The 22,554-nt window shown below is 58.3% G+C and overlaps 1 protein-coding gene across 1 annotated transcript; it reads left to right on the top strand.

The window, feature by feature from the left end:
* Window positions 1–4,994: 4,994 nt before the first annotated feature.
* Window positions 4,995–15,107, top strand: LOC124552381 (actin cytoskeleton-regulatory complex protein PAN1-like). The gene is made up of 3 exons (XM_047126644.1): window positions 4,995–5,975; window positions 10,244–11,272; window positions 15,066–15,107. Exons 1-3 carry the CDS (start codon window positions 4,995–4,997, stop codon window positions 15,105–15,107), a joined length of 2,052 nt encoding a protein of 683 aa, XP_046982600.1.
* Window positions 15,108–22,554: the final 7,447 nt, after the last annotated feature.

Below are 22,554 nucleotides of genomic sequence, written 5' to 3'. Positions count from 1 at the left end.
CCCCGACGACAACTAAGGCAACCCACATGCAGACAACAGTTCAACCGACACCGTCAGAAGACAACAGCCCAGTCACCATGCGCATGCTCAAAGAAGCAGTTGCAGCCGCAGTTGCATCCGCCATGGAGGTTATGACCAGGAACATAGCCAGCCAGGTGAACACCGCAGTTCAAGCCGCCCTAGGGGCGATGACCAATGCTCCCAACAGAATATAATGGCTGCACAACGTCAAAGACTAACCGTCGTCGCCTGGAATGCTGGGCGCAAGCTGTTTGACCAGCAGGGGGAATTCAGGCAATTTCTGCACGAGGAGAGAGTGAACATCTGCCTAGTGCAGGAAACCAGCCTGAAACCTGGAATCAACGTTAGGGCGGCAAACTTCAATTGCTATCGCACCGACAGGCAGACTGCTGGAGGGGGAACCGCATTGTACGTGAGAACATCACTACAACAACACCCCATCAACCTTCCGCAACTGACAACAACAGAAGCCACCGGAGTAGCTGTCAAGACAACTCGAGGGACAATAAACTTTATATCGCTATACAGACCACCCGCAGGAAACCTTGACCCGCAGGACTTCGACGAGCTCCTCACGATCCCGGGGAATGTGTTCCTCGCGGGAGATTTTAACGCGAAGCACGTCAGCTGGAACAGTCGCCTAACAAACGTGAGTGGAAGAAGACTCCACAGAACTGTGATCCGAAACAACGCCAACGTGATCGCCCCCTTTGAGCCCACTATCTACCCAAGAAACAGAGTGCAACCAGACGTCTTAGACTTCGCTGTAGTGAAGGGTCTACAGTTAGATGCATCAACCACTCCACTCTGCGCACTGTCCTCCGACCACGTTCCTGTCGTGTTTGACATTGACCTGCACGGAACAGAAAAGCAGCACAGGGGTATAAACATCAGCGGGATTAACTGGCAAACATACCGAGAGACCCTGGAAGAGACTAAGTACGGTCCCAGACCCAGGAACGGAGGCCACACCCGCTCATCCAGCAACTAGGACAGCGGGTCCACAGACTGGCCACAACCAGATGGCCGGACCTCCTGCGTGAATGAAAAACGAGGCATCAAGTCACCGTATGAATGAGTGTATGAATGTGGTAATACAGATAACCCAGACTCAACTAGCTCAACCCTGTCCAAACAACCAACCCCCCCTTAGAATTAAATACTAAGCAGCCAGCCAACCGGCTGCCCACCCACAAACGCATCCGATCACACCACAAATTCCTCCACCAACTCATAAGCCCTGGAATCACGTCAGATACCAACAACACCCCTCCCTTAGGATTAGCTACCATGCAGCCGATCAACATAGCTGCTCACTCCCAGTGTAACAAGCCACCAACCCAGTTCCCTCCACTAGCGATAAGACCCAGGCCCCACAGACTAGCATCTAAGCAACCACCCCCCCCCCCCCCCCCAAATCACATCCCTAGATTTAAGGACGCACCCATACCAACTTAGTAAATAAGAACGCACATGCAAATAATAAAATCCAGGCCCCACAAACCGGACGGTCGAACGCCCACACGTCTGTCTCAGAAGCAAAATTGTAAAGGGCACCACTCCTCCCCATCATCACTAGAATTAAGAACACTCCCATAGCACCATAGTATGTAAGTTGTCATGCACCATCAACATATCGATAACTCATCCCCATCAACACCAGGCTGTCTGTGTCCACCAGCCTTCCACAGCGCAAAATTGTCGTTAGGACAAGCGTCATCATCATCACTGGCTCTTAAGTTTCATCCCAATAGCTCACACCTAATATAACTACATATAAATGTATGCATATCTCTAACTATCCCAATCTATCTATCAAATATACTCCTACTACTCCATCTTTATATATTAATAAAAGAAATTAAAAAAAACGCACTTCAGCAATCAATGATTCCAAACAGACCGCTGCCACTTGCAGTAAATGTAGATATAAAAGCAGCAGCTAATACACCAAAATCGACCACACTACCACTGAATCTCTCAACCCAGCAACAATGTCAGAAGGAAATGCAGCAATACAAACACTTCTCAAACACCGAGGTGCCCAAGAGCCTCGATTAAGATGCTGCAGCGGCACGCACGCACCACCTCCGTGAGCCACGTAACATTCGTGGCGGCCTACCGGAAGTCGTCAGGACACCTCCACTCCGGGGACATCGAGACGCTGCTGTCGATGCGCGGGAACCTGTTCATCGGCGGCGATCTCAATGCTAAACACCCGGAGTGGAACTCCAGGGTCACCACCATCAGCGGCAGACGGCTTCTCAGGGTCGTTAACGACCATGACGCCGTGGTGCTGGGTCCCTTCGACCCGACGCACTACCCGACGCGCGGCCGTCCCGACGTGCTCGACATCGCGATTGTGAAAGGGGCAGCACACAACGCGATAGCGAGCACTCGCTGTGCGCTATTCTCCGATCACCTGCCAGTGATCTTCGACCTGGACACAGACGGTACGGCGCCTCCTGAGCACCGCAGCGCCCGCCTCAACACCGACTGGGCGCACTTCCAGCAGCACCTGGCGGAGACGGTCGCAGCCACACCTGACCCTGACGAGGAGGGGGTGGATGCAGCACTAGCAGCATTCACCCACTACACACTTGCGGCGGCAGATGCAGCAGCGCCGCGAGGACCGCGGAAGCCGAAGGACAACTCCAAACAGCTTCCGCCGGACATCTTGGCGCTGATCAGAGAGGAGGACCGGGTTTTTCGTGAGTGGCAGATCACGAGAAACCCCGCCACCAAGCGGCTGCTAAACCGCCTGCGCCGGGAGATTTCGGCGGCCGTCGGCCACCACCGTAATCGGGACTGGGCTGGCAAAATATCCACGCTCAGGATCGATGACGGAAGCGCCTGGGCCACGACCAGGAGCTTTCTGCGCAAGGGGCAGCGCATCCCGCCGCTTCAACTTGGCCGCGAAGTCGCCGCAGAGCCGGACATGAAGGCCAGCGTGCTCGCGGACACCTTCGCCGAGAACTTCTCCACTGTGGACGATGTGGTCGACGAAGAGACCATCCAGGAGGTGCAAGAGCGTCTTCCGCTGTACCTGACCCATCAGGAGGCGGACGACGTCATCGAACCAACCACTGCAGAGGAAGTGCAACACCACCTCGACTTCCTACAGCCCAGGAAGGCGGGGGGTTGCGACAAGATCGACAACGCACTGCTGAAGAAGCTGCCACCGGAAGCAGTGCGTATCGTCACAGCGATCTTCAACGCCATCCTTCGCACACGCGCCTACCCCGATGGGTGGAAACACCCTGAGGTAGTCGCCATTCCGAAGGCTGGCAAGGACCCCAGGCTGGCGCAGAACTATCGCCCAATAAGCCTACTGCCATCCCTCTCGAAGACCTTCGAGAGGATACTCGCCAAACGGCTACAGCGCCATGTCAGAGAAGAATGCCTGCTTCCTGACGAGCAGTTTGGCTTTCGCAGTGGGCATTCGACACAGCACCAACTACTGCGACTGGTGGAGCAGGCGAGGAGGGCGAGGGGCGGTACTCCTCGTCGTCTCCAAGGCCTTCGATAGCGTGTGGCACGACGGCCTCCTGTATAAGCTGCTGGTTCAGGGGGTACCCGTGACGCACGTCCGCCTTCTCCAGTCCTACCTGCGAGGGCGCACGTTCCATGTGCGTGCAGACGGTGGCGTGTCAACGGCGCGCCACATACGTGCTGGAGTGCCGCAGGGGTCCGTCCTTGGCCCCCTGCTGTACTCTCTCTTCACTGCCGACGTCCCGAAGACGACGCCGAGGGTTCATCTGGCGCTCTACGCCGATGACACCGCGCTGTACACGCGCAGCATGAGCGCGCAGTTGATGCGCCGCCGCCTGCAGCTCGCCTGCAATGAGATTGGAGCCTGGACCACCAAATGGCGGCTCAAGTTCAAAGCCGGGAAGAGCCAGGCGGTGGTGTTTACTCGCCGCCGCATACCCGACGCGCTGCCGCAAGTGCGGATCATGGGAGGCCTCATCCCGTGGTCGCGTACTGGAAAGTACCTCGGCGTCACTTTGGATCGACGCCTGACCGGGGTCCACACATGAGGGAGCTGAGGGGCCGGGCGCTTGGACGGATGCGCTCGCTCTACCCCCTCCTCAACCCCACGACGACACTGCCCCCCACTGCGGCCTCACGCTCTACCTAGCACTAATCAGGCCAGTGCTGGAGTACGCGGCCGTGGTGTGGGGAAATGCCGCCGACACACACGTCCAGACGCTGCAACGAGTGCAGAACAAAGCCTTTCGGCTGGCGCTCCACCTACCGAGGGACTACGACACCCGTATGCTTCACGACATCGCGGGAGTTCCGATGCTACAGCGCCGCTTCCGCGCGCTCGCACGGAACTTCTACGAGTCGGCGAGGACGTCCAGGAACCCGCTGGTCAGTGGACTGGGAAACCAACTCCACTGGCGTCCAGCGACCAGATGGCCGGACCGGTTGCTGGAATAATTCCATGCAGCCAGAGAGGACGACCAACATTTGTGAATACGAGAAGACCTACAACAAATTGAGGACCACATCTATCTAGAGAATCCAAGACGCAGGAACAGCAGTTGACCTGCTTAACCTGCTTTAAATCGTGCAGGGAATTGCACGTGAGTCACACGGTACGGCACGCACGCACGAGTCTGCGCTGAGCCGCCGTATCGTCAGGTTGCTCGGGCTCTTCGCTGCGCATTGTCTCGCTCGCGCCTTTTGTCCTCGTGCGCCTTTGTCACCGCGCCTTTGTGAAGGCACGCTGGTCGACGGCGGCCACGTGGCGGAACCAACAGCGAACTGCTTCAGCTAACGACTCGCTCGCGAGTGCGCTAGCAGCAATATTGACGTGTTCTACGTTATTTCAGCTGCGATACAAATCAATTTGTATTGCGCTTAGGGACCGATAGGGCACGCTGTGAGCCAGGATCCCCTTCATGTGGGACCAGTCCGCGGTCACTCGTCTAGACTCTGTCTCTTCCTCTTCTGCCTTCCTCATCATGGAAACACAAACAACTGGCGCGCCGGCTGCCGCCCTGCCTGAGCACGCTCAGGCGGCGGCAGCACCCGCACCACCAATTGTGGCAACCGAGGCCACGACCACAGTCGTGCCCTCCGCTGCGCCTCCAGGATATATCCCGTTAACCGGGTTACAACTGTTTGCCATAATGAACCGTATGGCCAAAGCCACCACAGCCTCTGAAAGGGAGACTGCAGAGAAGGCTTACGAACTCTTCCTAAAATTCGAACTTGCCGCTGCGTCGCCAGGCGCAGCCAGAGATGAGGTCTGTGTACCGACAGGAGCCCCGCCAGGCGTGTCCAAACAAGGGGACACTGCCCTGCCAGAGGCGGCCCTGAAGGGAGCAGTGCCACCAGGCTTGGTTTCCCAAGCAACCTATGTTCTGCTGGCTGCCCCTCCAGTCCAGACCAATCAAGAGGCTGCTGACCTGCCGTCTGCAGCACAAAAGGGTACAACAATTCCAGAAGCGAACCTGGAACAGCTTATTCTACATGAAGAAGCAATGGACGTCGCGCTGCCGTCTCGCAAGAGGCCAGCGACGACGGACGAGGACGAACCACCAGCTAGCGCGCCTTCTTCTCTCCACAGGCTGCTCCAGAAGAAGAAACAACACGCGTCAGAGGGCGCCACAGATGAGGAGGCCGCCCAAGAAGAAGAGGGGGAGTTTGTCGTCCCCAAGCGGAGGCACACGGCTCGGGCAAAGATGCTCGAAACCGTGGCGCCGCTGCAGACGACTAACTCCTTCGCTGCCGTCCAAGACAACAACGAGGACATGGAGACGGGGCAGGCGCCCATAAAACGTGCGCCTGCACCGCCTACGATCACTATGCAGTGTGAGGAGGACTACAACTCCTTCCTACAGCTGTTTAAAGACGTCCTCTCCCTAGCAGTTAAGACCCAGGGACATGATCTGTTGAAAACAACTGTCCGCTCGATAGACGACTACCGTCGAGCCATGAAAGTCGTCGAGCAGGAGAAGCTGAAATGCTTTACCCACAATGCCGACCCCCAGAAACAACTAAAGGTGGTCCTTCGCCATCTGCCAATGAAGATGGCGACAGATCACCTCAAAGAAGAACTAGTAGCAATGGGCTACCCAGTCAGCTCGGTGACTCTGATGAAGTCACCGCGGACCAAGCGCGACATGCCGTTGTTCCTGGCTATCCTCCCTGACAACCTGGACAACAGGAAAATATTCCAGGTAGAGAGGGTAGTGCGGGTGACAGTGGCGGTCGAGCCACTACGCGCAAAACGAAGAAGGGCCCAGTGCTATTCATGCCAGGGCCTGGATCATGTCGCATACTATTGCAGTATGCCATCCCGCTGCGTTAAGTGCGCGGGAGAACACCAAAGCCGGGACTGCGCAAAAAAGAGGGAAGAACCCCCGCAGTGCTGCAACTGCGGCGAGCCACATGTGGCGAGCAACAGGGGCTGCACTATATTTAAGCACACATGCAGACCCCAAGGCAAAAAGCCCCCCCTCGCGCGAAGTACAGCCAGGCACAAACTATGCTGCCGCTGCCAGGGGGCCCACTGCCACCCCATCGCGACAGCAAGCACAGAAGTCTCCACCCCAACACCAAAATGCGGAGACCAACCTCACAGCCACAGAAGACTCAGGAACGCTGGACATGCCCTTGTCCAACAACTCAGTGTGTGGACACCCCCAAGTGCCCCCCCCACCACCAGCAACCCACTGCAAAGTGCGGAACGCCCCATGCGGCGACCGGTAGTGGCGTCGCAGCCACAAACCGTAGCCGCCGCCTCGGCGCCCGCCCATGCAGCCGCCACTTCTCCAGGTACCGATGCAATCAGTTTGGGTGAGCTACTACGCTCACTCAACACTCTACTGACCCAACTGCCAGTGCTCGTCACGGCAGTGACGGGGGCTCTCCAGGCCATCACTGTTCCCTCAGCAGCTCACTATGGATAGACAGTAGATCCATGGTCTATCAGTATGCGTATTCAATGCAAACGGACTGGTAAAACAGCAGGTGAGTTTCGCCAATTTATACACGACGAGGCAGTCGACCTGTGTCTAGTGTGCGAGACTCACCTGAAACCAGGAGTCCATGTAAAGGTAGCGAACTATGCCTGCTACCGCCACGACAGACCAACCGCCGGAGGAGGAACTGCCATCTGTATCAGGACCTCCCTACGACACCACCAGGTCCATCTCCCAGCCCTGGCAACCCTTGAAGCCACAGGGGTCAATGTCTCCTCCACGGTGGGACAGATCACCTTCGTGGCTGCCTACAGGCCGCCACGCGGTAATCTCTTGGAGGCAGACTTTGACACGCTACTGACGATTGGGGGACGGGTTTTCCTGGCTGGCGACTGTAACGCTAAGCACACGGAGTGGAATTCCCGTCTTACCAACGTCAGTGGTCGTCGACTCCTCCGTGCCGCCCTCAGCAACGGCGCCATCGCGCTCGGACCCCAGGACTACACCATCTATCCACACCGAGGGCAGTCAGATGTTCTCGATATCGCCCTTATTAAGGGCATTGGGAACCACATGACTGACCATCCGGTGTGCACTGTCGTCAGACCACCTACCAGTGGTCTACGACATCGACGTAAGGGGGGCCACCCTCCCACCCCACCATAGGAACTACCACCGAACGGACAGCGAGAGGTTTCAGGAGAACGTCCTGCAACTTCTTTTGGATGTTCCAGACCCCACGGAAGTGGGGGTAGACAACGTACTACGGTACCCGCCAGCTGCTACTTGCACCTGAAGAAGCATAACCTCCTCCCCCGCGCCAGCCAAAGGATTTCGCCCATAGCCTCCCGTTGCACATACGAGAGACTATACGGGAAAAGAACAGAGTGTTCCGTGAATGGCAACTCACGCGACAACCTGCCACCAAACGCCTCCTAAACAGGATGAGGAGGGAGATCAAGGCGGCGGCTGAGGAACATAGAAACCGCGACTGGGCCGACCTAGTCGCCACCCTCAACACGCAGGCCGGCAGTGCTTGGCGAGTCGTCAAGTCCTTCCTGCGCCGGCGGCAGCGAGTCCCACCGCTGCAGGCTGGGCAGATGGTCGTCTGCAGTCCAGATGGGGAAGCAGGATTGATGGCCGACCACTTCAAGTCGTCGTTCACCCCAGTGGATGACAATCTCGATGTGGCCCACATTGGCAGAGTGGAGGAAGAGCTCCCCATCTTCCTAGCAGCGAGAGAAGAAGGGGACAGGATCGACCCCATCTCAGAGGAGGAAGTGGCAGAACAGATACAGACGCTCAACGCCAAAAGGGCGGGAGGCGCCGAAGGCGTCAACAACCACCTGCTGAAGAATTTGCCGGAAGGGGCCTACCAGCTCCTTACAGGCATCTTCAACCAGGTCCTCCGCTCTGGGATCTACCCCTCCGAGTGGAACACGCGGAGGTGGTACCCATACCCAAAGCGAATAAGGACGCCCGGCAGGCTGAAAACTACAGGCCAATCAGCCTTCTCCCGTCCCTCTCCAAGGCGTTCGAGCGTCTGTACGCCAAGAGGCTGCTCTGGCATGTGACGGTCGAGGGCATCATCCCGGATGAACAGTTCGGATTCAGGAGTGGTCATTCCACCACCCACCAGCTTCTGCGGCTGGTGGAAGAAGTCATGCGCGCCCTGGAGACCAGGGAATACCTTGGGGCGGTGTTCCTTGACATATCCAGAGCCTTCGACTCTGTGTGGCACAACGGCCTCATGTACAAACTCTTTGTGCACAGGGTACCGACATCACATGGAGTCCTCATCCGCTCCTACCTGGCCGACTGGACCTTCCACGTCTGACTAGATGATGGCACCTCGACCCACAGGCCGATACGAGCAGGAGTACCACAGGAGTCCGTCCTTGGCCCCCTGCTGTACTCCATTTTCACCGCAGATGCCCCACGAGTTGCGCCAGTGAAGTTAGCGCTCTACGCTGACGACACCGCGCTATTCGTGCGGAGCATGAACGTGAGGGAAATGCGACGCCTCCTCCAGATTGGCTGCGACACCCTGGGCGCATGGTCAACCAAGTGGTGGCTCAAGCCGAACGCCGCAAAGAGCCAGGCAGTAGTATTCACTAGAAGACTTCTGCCTCCCGATTTACCGCCAGTTAGTATCACGGGAAGCCCCGTGCCGTGGAGTAAAACCGGCAAATACCTCGGGGTCACACTCGACCAGAGGCTTACCTGGAGACCACACGTCCAGGACGTTAGGAGCAGGGCTATAGGGCGACTTCACACCCTGTACCCCCTGCTTAACCCCACGTCGACGTTGGCACCCCAGCACGGCATCACCCTGTACCTAGCGCTGGTCAGACCAGTGCTAGAGTATGCAGCCGTGGTGTGGGGCATGGCAGCCGACACTCATACAGGCACGCTGCAGAGGGTGCAGAACAGAGCCCTAAAGCTCGCCCTGCGCCTTCCAAGAAGATACTCCTCCACTCTGCTACATGAACAGACCGGCATCCTGCAATTGCGGAACTGCTTCAGTCAGTCTGCACGACTGTTCTACAGGAAGGCCGAGAATTCAGAAAACCGGCTCATACAGGACCTTGGTCAAAACATACACCACAGGCCAACCACACGTTGGCCTGACCTACTGAGGGACTAACAACCCTCAGCAGGCAGGATGCAACTGCATCCCCATAGGCCGAACCAATAAGTCAGGATCCATAACCAAAACCACAGGAATAGCAGGAACAACAAAACATTGTTTACCCTGCACCTACGCGAGCAAAGGACAGCTCGTAAGGAAGAAGCGAAGCGAAGCGAAGCACGCACGCACGCGAGACCGCGCTGAGCCGCCGTAGCGAGAGGTAGCTCTGGCTCACCGCTCCGCTTTGTCTCGCCGGCGCTTTTGTTCCCGCGCGTCTTTGTCCGCGCGCCTTTGTTAAGGCACGCAGTCACTGGCGAGTGCGTTACGGAAGCTGCCGCGAACCTCCACTGCTGACTACTCGCTTGCGAGGGCGTCAGCGGCGAAATTGTCGTGCACACCTCGTTATTGGCTGCGAATCAAATCGATTCAGTAATCGATTTGTGCCGCGCCTAGGGACCGTTAGGGCACGACGTGATCCAGGAGCCCCTTCACGTGGGACAAGTCCGCTGTCACTAGAGTAGAGACGACCATTCTTCCCTACGTGCCACACAGCTGCCCGATGGACCGACTAACGACCAGTGACGCTGACCAGGCATACCTGCCCACTGCTGACTCGAACCACTGTGACTGAGCGTTCATTCTGATGAACAAGCTCGCTCACGGGGGCTCTTACCCCGGTCGAGATGACGACGAGGCGGCCATAATGACCTTCTGTAACATCCGGAAGGCCGCTGCACTACCGAGCTCAGGGCAGCAAGAATCGGGCGAGCCACCGAGAGCCTCGCCGGTCGCACTGCAAGAATTTGCGGTCCCGGCGACGGCGGCCTCGAAGGGAGTTGCGCCGCTGGACTCGACCACCCAAGAGGTCGATGCTCCCCCGGTTGCCCCACTGGCCCCGATGTCACAAGAAGAACCCCTTGTCTCGCTACTAGACGCGCCGTCCTGCGCTGGGGACACCCCTGCGGTCTGGACGAGCGCAAAGACAGCACACGAGGCTACCGAGATAGAGGCCATCGACCCCCCGGACGCGAACGTTGCCGAGGCAGAGAGTCGCGATGCAGACTATGACGACGCCCGCGCGCCCAGGAAGCGCCGGGCTACGACACAAGACGACTCGGACACGCACTCCTCGACCTCTGACTCCGCAAGGCTGAGGAAGAAGGCACCCAGAGCCTCCCGCGCTGCCGCTGTAGCGGTTGGGAGGGCTGGAGCTAGTACTCCACAAAGTGCCGCCAAGGCACTACACCCGAAGAGGACACAGCAGCCCACTGCGACAGATGCTGCCTCCAGGCAGCCTGATGGGGACGGCTTTGTTGCCCCACCTAGGAGGCACACCGCCAGGGCTCCCGCACTGCAGCCACCGCAGCCGCTGCAGACCACAAACGCGTTCGCAGGGGCGAACGCTGACGAGATGGAGGACGACGAGGCGCCTCTGGTGCCGCCACAGAGGAAGCCGCCGCCCCCACCGCCTATCGTCGTCCAATGGGACGGCGCGTACAAAGATTTCGAGCAAAAGCTCGTCAGGGTGGCCGCGTCAACCACCCTCAAGGCTGCCGGCCGCGACCTCTACAAGGTCACGGTCGCGACGCATGAGGAATATCGTGCGGTTATGGACGCCATCTGCAAGGACGGCCTCCATTGCTACACTCACCCCTCTGAGCCGCTCAAACTCGTGAAGGTGGTATTCCGCCACCTTCCCCTCAAGTTTGGTGCGGACTACCTCCGTGAGGAGCTAGAAGACATGGGTTTCGGCATCAGGTCCACGGGCCTGATAAAGTCTCCCAGGACTCACCGAGACATGCCGTTGTACCAGGTTGTCCTTGTCGACAGCCTGGAAAATCGGAAGATCTTTCAGGTACAGCGGGTCGGCCGTGTCAAGGTCGAGGTCGAACCGCTCAGGGCCAAAGGCAAAAGGGCCCAGTGTTTCTCATGCCAGCGGCTGGACCATGTCTCAAGATACTGCTCCATGCCCCCCCGCTGTGTCAAGTGCGCGGGACAGCATGAGAGGCGATCTTGCGGCCTCCCCCGCGAGGACAAACCGTCCTGCTGCAACTGCGGCGGGCAGCACGTCGCCTGCTACAGAGGCTGCACGGCCTTCCAGAGGGGCCGGAACCAGCAGCGAGGCAAAGGTGCTCCTTCTCGAAAGGTGCACTCTACCACCAACTTCGCTGCCGCCACCAAGAGCGGGCTACCTGCCCCCTCGCAGCGCTCCGACCACCACGTCGGAGAGAGTCAGCAGCCGACTGCGCCGCCCACGGCTTCGCCCGAGAGGGCGGCAGACCCCGTGGCCGCGCCTGACGCGCGGGTTGCCCGCCCGCGCAGGCGTCGCCGGCGCGCGGGGCGTGCCACCGACACTCCGCCGTGGCAGCGGCAAGCAGCTCGCGCTGCGCCACGGCTGCAGCCGGATACTGTCGCACCACGTCAGTCAACGCCACCAGAAAGGCCCCGGTCAGCCGCCCCTGTGGCGGAGGTCGCCCCAGCGGACCCCGACGCCTCCACTGCACCAGAAGCAGCTGAGCTCCGATCGCTTCTGCGATCGTTGAGCGAGGTGCTAGAGCAACTCCCGGTGCTCGTCACCGCGGTCACGGCGGCCCTCCAGGTCGGCGTAGTTCCCCAACCCCGCCATGGATAATCACCACGTCCACGGCCTCACCGTCTGCGCGTTTAACGCGAACAGTTTGCTCCCACAGCAAGGGGAATTCAGGGAGTTCTTGCGCGACGAGACAATAGATGTTTGCCTCGTGTGCGCGACCTTCCTGAAGCCTTGGGTGCATGTAAAGGTGGCCAACTATCGGTGCTACCGCACCGACAGGCTGACCCATGGCGGAGGGACAGCCATCTACATCGAGGCCTCCCTAAAACTCCATGGAGTCCAGCTTCCGCCCCTCGCCGCGGTGGAAGCCACTGGGGTGGCTGTTACCACTACGGCAGGGGTCATCACCTTCGTTGCGGCCTACAGGCCGCCGAGGGGACTGCTCCAGGAGGCTGACTTCAATGTCCTACTGGCGTTGCCCAGGAAGATTTTCATTGCGGGCGACCTTAACGCCAAGCACACGCAATGGAACTCCCGCATCACCAACACCAGTGGCCGCCGCCTCCTCCGCGCCACGCAACGGCATGGCGCGATCGTACTGGGGCCCTACGATCATACCGTATTTCCCCACCGAGGCCGGTCTGACGTGCTCGACATCGCGGTACTGAAAGGTGTCGGGCACTTCACATCTGCCACCGTCCGTAGCGCCCTGTCGTCCGACCACCTCCCGGTAGTCTTCGACATGGACGTCATCGGCGCGTCCTTGCCGGCCGCCCGCCGCAACTTCCGCGGCATCGACGAGGCGCGCTTCCGAGCGGAAGTCTTAGACCGCCTCTAGGGAGCGCCTGACCCGTACGTGGAAGGTGCCGACGGGGCACTGAACTTCTTCACGCGCCACACACTCGCGGCCGCAGAGGTGGCCACCCCCAGGCGGCCAGGACGGCCGCGCGAGATGTCGCGCCAACTCCCGCCGCACATCCTGGAGGCGATCACTGACAAGAATCGCCTCTTTCGGGAGTGGCAGCTCACGCGGCTGCCGGAAACGAAACGCCGCCTCAACAGGGCGCGGCGCGAGATTCGGGCAGCCATGGAAGAACACAGAAACCGCGACTGGGCGGGCCTTGTAGCCACCCTCACGACAACGGACGGCAGCGCATGGCGGACCGCCAAGCGCTTCCTTCGGAGACACCAGCGCGTTCCGCCCCTCCAAGTGGGTGGAAACGTCGTCTGCGAGCCAGATGCAAAGGCGGGTGTCCTCGCTGACACATTCGCAGAAAATTTCCAACCCGCCGAGGGCGTCGTCGACGTCGACCACGTCCGCATGGTGGAGGACCGCGTGCCGGTCTTCCTCGCCGCGCGGGCCGACGACGACGAGATCGAGGAGATATCGGCGGAGGAAGTCGACCTGCAGCTCCGTCGCCTCAATCCCAAGAAGGCGGGTGGCTCGGACGGCGTCACAAACTGTCTGCTGAAGATGCTGCCACCGGAGGTACACCATACACTGGCGGACATGTTCAACAGCATTCTCCGCACTGGTACGTTCCCTTCCGCGTGGAAACACGCGGAAGTGGTTGCCATACCAAAGAGCGGGAAGGACCCCGCCAGGCAGCGAACTACCGGCCGATCAGCTTGCTCCCGTCCCTCTCAAAAGTATTTGAGCGGCCGTACGTGGGGTGGCTGCTCCGCCACGCCACCGAGCAGCAACTCATCCCGGAGGAGCAATTTGGGTTTCGGAGCGGCCATTATACCAGCCAACAGCTGCTGCGCCTGGTGGAACAGGCGATGCGAGCGCTGGAGACGCGGGAGTACCTCGGGGCGGTGCTTCTCGACGTCTCGAAGCCCTTCGACTGCGTGTGGCACGACGGCCTCGTGTACAAACTCTTTGCACACGGGGTACCGACGTCACACCCGGTCCTGCTGCGCTCCTATCTCTCGGCAAGAACGTTCCACGTCCGAGCAGACGGAGGCATCTCCACAGATAGACAGGTCCGCGCGGGAGTGCCACAGGGGTCGGTACTCGGCCCCCTGCTGTATATTCCCTCTACACAGCCGACGCTCCGCGGGTGGCACGCGTGGAGTTAGCACTTTATGCTGACGACACAGCGCTGTTCACCCGCAGCACGAACTCGGCCGAGATGCACCGTCGCCTCCAGCTCGGATGTGACGTCCTGGGTGCACGGTCCACCAAATGGAGACTAAAATTTAACGCCGCAAAGAGTCAGGCCATTGTCTTTACCAGGAAAAAGCTGCCTCCGAACCTACAGCCAGTCACGATCATGGGAGACCCCATCCCATGGTCGCGAACAGGCAAATACCTCGGCGTGGCGCTCGATCGGCACCTGACGTGGCCCCCCACGTCCGTGACGTCAGGGGGCGAGTAGTGGGGCGTCTTCGTGCGCTGTACCCACTGCTCAACGCTTCCTCCACACTCCCGCCACGACACGGCCTCACTCTGTATCTGGCCCTGGTACGGACGATACTACAGTATGCTGCTGTGGCGTGGGGCAACGCCGCCGCAACTCACATCGCGGTGCTTCAGCGCGTCCAAAACAGGGCGCTGCGCCTTGCCCTCCGTAAGCCGCCCCGCTACCCAACGAGGCTACTGCACGAGGAAGCAGGCGTCCCCCTACCGCGGGACCGCTTCCGGCACATCGCCAGAGTGTTCTACAACGCTGCAGAACACTCTGGCAGCCGCCTGATTCGCGGGCTGGGTCGCCAGGCCCACCACAGGCCGACTACACGTTGGCCCGACCTCCTGCGGGAGTAGACAAACTCCCACAGAGTCGATGACGCCACATAGAGCGCCTCCCTAGCCAGAGGCGCTCCCTGAGGGCAATCCAAGGAGTTAGGGAAACAAAACAACTCAGAGGTCTACGCAGGACCAGCAGCTATGCTGCTTACCTTGCCCCAACACCTGGCAGACGTTGCCAGTGTTCTACAGCAGCAGCAGCAGCAGCAGCAGCAGAAGGCCCGCACCAGCTGACTGACACAGTCAGCCTAGAAGTTAAATTTCTGGAAAGGGCAACCGAGATGGCACCAGATGAAAGAAGACTATCACAAGATTTTAAACTGAAGTATCGGGGAGACAGAGCAGCCCCGTATGCTGATACTCTACCACAACCAGGGGGTGAATGGCCGACCCCTGAAGATTATGCTCACCAGCCAGCATCGCGGTCTCTCTGAGCAGTGGACGTCCAGACTCGCCGCTCCACTCCCCTCAGTTTATGAGTAGTGCTGCCACTGAATAGCTGCTCCCCCCCCCCCCCCCAGCACCCCTCCCTCTACGCAGCGCTCCACCTGAATACTGAACCGCCACCAGTGACTCAACGGGCGGCTATAAGTAGTGGGCTGCTGACCCCTACTGCACTCGAGTTGTGGCAGCCGGAGTGCACGGATCAACATAGCACGCGGCACTTTGCCTCTGTGAGAGAGTTGACTGTGGAGACCGCACTGTGCGCGCAGTGGCAAATTTTCGTGTGCTGTCGTAAAAGCAAGGGAGCAAATTGTCGTAACCCCGGCGTGCGGTATGGTGAAAATGAGCAGTATAGGGTGCGATGCCACGAGAGGCGGCAGCTCGGTGGCAGAAGAAGTACGAGTAGTTTCCCCCGCTCCCACCCTGCACATCAAGTGCAGGGAGGTCGAGTGGTCGGAATTCTTTGACGAGATGGGGCAGAGCTGCGTAAAGGAGGTTGTCGTTGAGTCGCCACCATGAAGCTCCAGGCCGCGAACTGGAACGCCTACAGGGACCTGAAGGACCTTGTGGCCGCTCATTTAGTGGACGCCCCGTAAAGAAGTGCGATGGATCGCAAGATTCGTCGCAAACAAGTCACCAAGGCGATCCTGAGGGGACTGCCTTGCTGCCTTGGCTTACGGAGCAAGCAGTCAAATAAGGGCTGCGCCGCCAAGGGTTTGTAGATGCAACCGTCAGGTTGCACAACAACAGCAATAAGAAGAAACCTCCGCTGTTCATCGCCACCACACCAGCAGCAGACAACCGCGGCGACATATTCGGCGTCCGAAAGCTCCCCCCCCCCCCCCCATCTGGACACGAAGCCACAGTGCTTCAAGTGCCAGGAGGAAGGGCACGTGGCAGAGCACTGCCGCAACGCCGCCAGGTGCGGAGGTCAACATGACAGCCGCACATGTACCAGCACCACAGACCACCAACCGGCCTGCACCCGCTGTGATGGAGAGCACATCCCAACTGACGCGCATCCCAGGCCTTCAATGGCCAAAATCCCGCCAAAGCACCGAAAACGGCGTCCCAGGACTAGAGGAGACGCCGAAGAAGAAGAAGGCGGCAGCACCCCATCGCCGCTGCAAACAACGGGAAGGCAGAGGCGACCACAAAAGAGAGAGGCAACACCGCGGAAACAATGGCGGCACCTGGAGGAGAGACGACGACGGCTTCCGCTCACGTGTGGCCTGCCAGTGGCAAAGGCGGCGGCGAAGGGGGGGGGGGGGGGGGGGCGCGGCGCAGCGTGGGGGCAGACGGCGGGGCGGCAGCTCGTCCTGACGTCGACTCAGCCCTCAGGGAGGCGGAGAACCATGTAGAATCTGGTTTCCATGCGGAGATGGAGGCCGCCTGCCTCACACTCCGAGAATCCCTCCGCCACATTCCATCCAAGGACACACAGGCGGTGCAGACCTGTGACCAGCGCAGGGACAACGGGCTTGCTACGAAAGCAGCCCACCCAGGTCGTGACCGAGCCACCCCAACGGCTTGGCCCAAAAGGATGACGATAAGCCGAGCAACGCAGGCCGTGGCACTAACAGACACAGCGCCGGCATTGCGGAAGGACGCGGAGGTCCGAACCACCGGAATTCGTTAATTTCCAGGATTGCCTGGTAAATAGCGAAATCCTGGACGACGCGATCCCGAACGTGGCCGAGTGTGACGACCACCAAATGGATTTCATGCAAAGTCGGGAGCTCGTAAGATAGGAGGCGGAAGCCCGTGAACAGAAATTCAGAAAAGAAACAGAAGGACGTGAAAGAAGGCAAAGAGGCGGACCGCAACAGAAGGCGCAAAGCCGCTCTCGCCCGCCGTGTACGCCAGCGCCAAAGCTGGCAGAACGGCATATAAAGTAAGAGAAGACAAGACAAGACAAACAGTTCTGGCCGAGTTTTGCAGGTTTTCCTTGGCCGCTAAGGTAAATACCGGAACTGTCCCCAGCATACTACTGCAAATAAATTCCCAATTAGGAGAACCCCCCCCCCCCCTTTTTGCACCCCCAGCGAGCAAAATAAATTGTGTCACAACAGTATTAAACTACACCCAATGGCCGAAAAGGGCAAAATGTACGCCCAAAAACAGCGCGTCCTTCCACCTCTGAGAAGGGAATGAAAAATGCAAAAGAACCTGCGTCACCGTTGTGGGAGACCGCGCTGAGCCGCCGTAGCGAGAGGACGCCCTGGCTCATCGCTCCGCTTTGTCTCGCTGGCGCTTTTGTTCCCGCGCGTCTTTGTCTGCGTGCCTTTATCAAGGCACGTGGTCACCAGCGAGTGTGTTACGGAAGCTGCTGCGATTCTTCACTGCTGACTAGTCGCTTGCGAGTGCGTCAGCGACGAAATTGTCGTGCACACCACGCTATCGGCTGAGAAACAAATCAATTCAGAAATCGATTTGTGCCGCGCCTGGGGACCGTTAGGACACGCCGTGATCCAGGACCCCCTTCACATGGGACAAGTCCGCGGTCACTACACAGCTGCCCGATGGACCTACAAAATAGCGACCAGATGGTCGCGGAGGATACTGTCCCGACAGAGCGCGCTCTGACGGCGGCAGCATCCGTCCCCCAACTCGCGGCAAACCAGGCCACGACCAAAGTCTATAACTCCGCGGCCCCCCCCCCCTCCCCCCAGGGCTATAGCCCTCTAACAGGGGTGGAACTCTTCGCCATCATGAACTGGATGGCAAAAGCCGTCTCGGCGTCCGAACGAGAGGCCGCCGAGAAGGCTTACCAGTGGTTCACGATGTATGAACTAGCCGCCACAGTGCCAGGCACAGCCAGAGAAGAGGCCGAGGTACCGCCAGGAGCCGCGCCAATCGTGTCCACCCAAGAGGACACTGTACTGCTGAAGGTGGCCCCGAAGGGAGCAGCATCACCAGGCTTGGCTTCTCAAACAGCAAATGTCCTGTTGGCCACCCCAACGGTACAGGCCAATCAAGAGGCTGCTGTTCTGCCAGCTGCGCCTCAACCAAGTGAGGTCATTCCAGAGGCCAACCTGGAACAATTGATCCTGGAAGGAGAGGCCATGGAATGCACGCTACCGTCTCGAAAGAGACCTGCAGAGGCAGTTGACGACGCAGGAGCATCTTCTGTCAACAGGCTACAACAGAAGAAGAAGCCGCATGCGCCAGAGGGCACCACAGACGACAACGAGGCCGCCCACGAAGATGCAGAGGGATTTGTCGCCTCAAAACGGCGGCACATGGCTCGGTCAAAAAAGCTCGAACCGGTGCAGCCAATAGGGACACAAAACTCTCTTTCAGATCCACCCGAAGAAGAGACCGTGGAAGCGGAGCAGCAAGCACCACAAGCCAAGAAGTCACCTGTTCCCCTGCCGATCGCCATACTCTGGAAGGACACCTACAGGTCCTTGCTAGAAAAATTCAAAGAGGTGATATCCTCCTCAAAAATAAGATGCCAAGGGAACGAGCTCTACAGGATCTCGCTCTCGAATATGGCCGACTACAGGAAGGCCATGCTCATAATTCAGGAAGACGGTTTGTTATGCTACACCCATAACACAGAACCCATAAAACTCCTAAAGGTGGTTTTCACGCACCTTCCTATTCGGATGGAGCCAGACCAGCTCAAAGAGGAACTGCAGACGCTGGGCTACAGTGCTCAGCCAGTCACCCTCATGAAATCACCTAGGACCAGGAAAGACATGCCGCTATTCCTGGTTGTACTGTCTGAACACATCGAGGCAAGAAAAATCTTCCAGCTAAAGGAGGTTGCTCGAGTGGGGGTAGAGGTGGAACCACTCAGGGCAAAAGGCACAAGAGTGCAATGCTTTTCATGCCAAAGCATGGACCATGTGTCTCGTATCTGCTCCATGCCGCCCCGCTGCGTAAAATGCGCGGGAGCACACCAGAGCCGAGACTGCAAAAAGCCACTGGAGGAGAAACCGCAGTGCTGCAACTGCAGCGAGCCCCACGTGGCTAGCTACAGGGGCTGCCCTGCTTTCAAACGGAACACGGGAAAAGGTGCAGCAAGGTATCAGCTTTGCCTCCGCCACCAGGGGAACCAAGGCAACGCAACAAATCCGGCAGGTAGCAAACGCGACTACAACACCGGCAGCAGCCGAGACCCCCATATAGATACCGAAACTGGGCTGACCTAGTGGAAACACTAAACCCAGAGGACGGCAGCGCTTGGCGCACGGTGAAGTCCTTCCTGCGCCGACGACAACGGGTCCCCCCACTACATGTCGGCCAGGAAATCATCTGCAGCCCCGACGCGAAAGCAAGCACCCTGGCCGACCACTTTGAGGCGTCTCTCACGCCTGTAGAAGACCACCTCGATGTAGAACACACCCGCAGAGTAGAGGGGCAATTGCCTGCTTTCCTGACGGGGCGAGAGGAGGGCGATGAAATAGAGCCAATCACGGAAGAGGAAGTGGCGGCGGAACTACAGGCGCTCAACACCAGAAAAGCAGGAGGCAGTGACGGAGTAGACAACCTGTTACTTAAGAACCTACCTGCAGGGGCTCACCAGCCACTAGCGGCGCTATTCAACTGGGTCCTTCGCTCAGGGAACTACCCTTCTGAGTGGAAACACGCAGAAGTGGTAGCCTTCCCCAAAGCAAAGAAGGACCCACGACACGCCGCCGCCTACAGACCGACCAGTCTACTTCCGTCACTCTCGAAGGTGTTTGAGCGTCTGTACGCCAAACGGCTCCTACAACACCTCACGGCGGAAGGAGTCATCCCTAATGGGCAATTTGGCTTCCACAGCGGCCACTCCACAACACACCAGCTCATGAGACTGGTCGAGGAAGCCATGCGAGCGCTGGAGACGAGGAAATACCTAGGGGTGGTATTCCTAGATGTCACCAGAGCATTCGACTCGTGTACAAGCTCTTTGTACACGGGGTACCGACGTCCCACAGAGTGCTTATCAAATCGTACCTAGACGCAAGGACCTTCCACGTCAGGTTAGACAATGGAACGTCAACACATCGGCAAATCCGAGCAGGAGTACCACAGGGATCGGTTTTAGGCCCCCTATTGTACACAGCCTACATTGCGGACGCCCCGCAGACAGCGCGAGTAAAGATGGCACTATACGTCGACGATACCGCGCTGTTCGTGCGGAGTATAATGCAGCGGAGACCAGGAGACAACTTCAGCTAGGCTGTGACGTCCTGGGCGCATGGTCGACAAAGTGACGGCTCAAGTACAATGCCGCAAAGAGCCAGGCAGTGATCTTCACGAAAAGAGCACTGCCTCCCAATCTCCAACCGGTCAGCATCATGGGAGGCCCCATCCCATGGAGCAAGACTGGAAAATACCTCGGGGTCACTCTTGATCAAAGGCTTACCTGGCGACCACACGTCCAGGACGTCCGGGACAGAGCTATAGGGCGACTAAGAGTCCTGTAACCTCTGTTAAACCCCACATCGACTCTTCCCCCACACCATGGCATCACACTCTACCTGGTACTCATACGACCAGTGCTGGAGTACATGGCGGTGGTGTGGGGAAATGCAGAAGACGAACACATCGGCACACTACAGAGGGTGCAGAATAGGGAACTGAAGCTCGCTCTGCGCCTACCTAGGCGGTACTTCACGGCTCAACTACACGAGCAAAACAGGCACTCCGCTCCTCAGAAACAGGTTCAAACAGTCAGCCAGGCTGTTCTATGCGAAGGCCGAAACCTCGCATAACCGGCTCATAAAGGACCTGGGCCAACAAATACATCTCAGGCCAACTACTCGCTGGCCTGATCTGTTGCATGAGTACCACATAGGCACACACATAGGACGCCAGGAGCGTCCAGCACGGACAGATCACAAATCAGGCAAAAAAATTCCAAATTCAAAGTACCTGCAGGAGTAGCACCAAGTGCTTAGCCTGCATCCACAACGAACCAGGGCAGGTTCGTTAGGTAAACAGGGAGGCGAGGCGAGTCACCGTTGTGGAGCCAGGCCAGGCCATTCCCGGGTAGGACTGCAAAGTGGACGGACGTGCGTCTACCTGTGCTCCGCGCCGCTATTCTGATTCTATCCTTGAAATTTCCACCGCGCGCTCTCGCCGCCTTTGTCTAGAGCTCGCCTCGCTGCTTGGATTTCATGTGCTTGGCCGCCGCCTCGTGTGCTCGCGCTGTTGCGGCGTGTTTTGTCAGATCGATAGAGACAGCGGGCCGCGTCGTTTTCAGGATTTCCGGACGCGGTCGAGTGTGTGCTATCTAGAAAAGCAACATTGTCAAATCAAGAAAAGCAAAAGTCGTCGTTGCACGCACGACCTGGGACGGAACTCTAGATTACTGGAGCACTCGTTGTAACAGATGGCATAGAAGAGAAGAAAGAAGAGGAGACGAACATCGCGCCGCAAGAAGGTGGCTATAAATCGCCATTACTATTCGACAATTTCAGTGCCATAGGCGATAGGGCAGCCGCAGTCCAGAGACACGCCGAGCCACACAGTCAAACAGCCTGACTGGGAGGTCTATGGTGGTATCCCACGCCTGCTAGGTGTAGGGCGAGTGGTATCGGCACCGAAATTGTCGAAACATAGGGCAAATCCACTAAATCGTTTCATTTCGTGGATGCCCTGCTGTGGGGCACCCACAAGATCGTAACCCAGACGGCGACACACACAGTGTGGACCCACCATCGACATCTCCCTCTACATCAATGGATCATCCACCTCTCTCACCAACACCAACCGCAAGTTCTGACTGTGGCAACCTTGTCATTCCCACCGATAGTGACACTAGCTCTATCTCCTCATTGAGTGAGGGACATGTGCGGCGAAGCGGGAGGCTGATCCAAAAGCAAGAAAATCTGGGCAGCCCCTGCAACCCGCAATTGCGGAAGAAAATCAAATGAAGATGCCACTTGGCTTAACAAAGAACTCACATCGAAACAGAAAAGGAACTTCCTGATCTGCCACAACAGCGCCGGGGCGTGGGAAAGGAAATCCCGAAATCCGACTGCCCCCAAAAACCAATAATAGATGTCAGTGTAGCACCGAATGGCACCCGAATGACGACAGAGAGCGGCAACGGGGGACAAGACAAAGCAAGTCTAGTCACTCCCCAGACGCAAGGCGGCTCCACACAAAACAAAAATCAAAGACAAACCAGAGGACGAACGGTTGCACCCATCACTGTATTCGAGACTAAAGGGTACACGACCCTGACAGGGCAGATCCAAGGAAAGCTAACGGACGCCCTCAGCACCACCTACAAGGG

This window comes from Schistocerca americana, chromosome 10 (assembly GCF_021461395.2).
Source record: "Schistocerca americana isolate TAMUIC-IGC-003095 chromosome 10, iqSchAmer2.1, whole genome shotgun sequence".
Lineage (NCBI taxonomy): Eukaryota > Metazoa > Arthropoda > Insecta > Orthoptera > Acrididae > Schistocerca > Schistocerca americana.
This window is presented reverse-complemented; position numbering and strand designations above follow the sequence as displayed.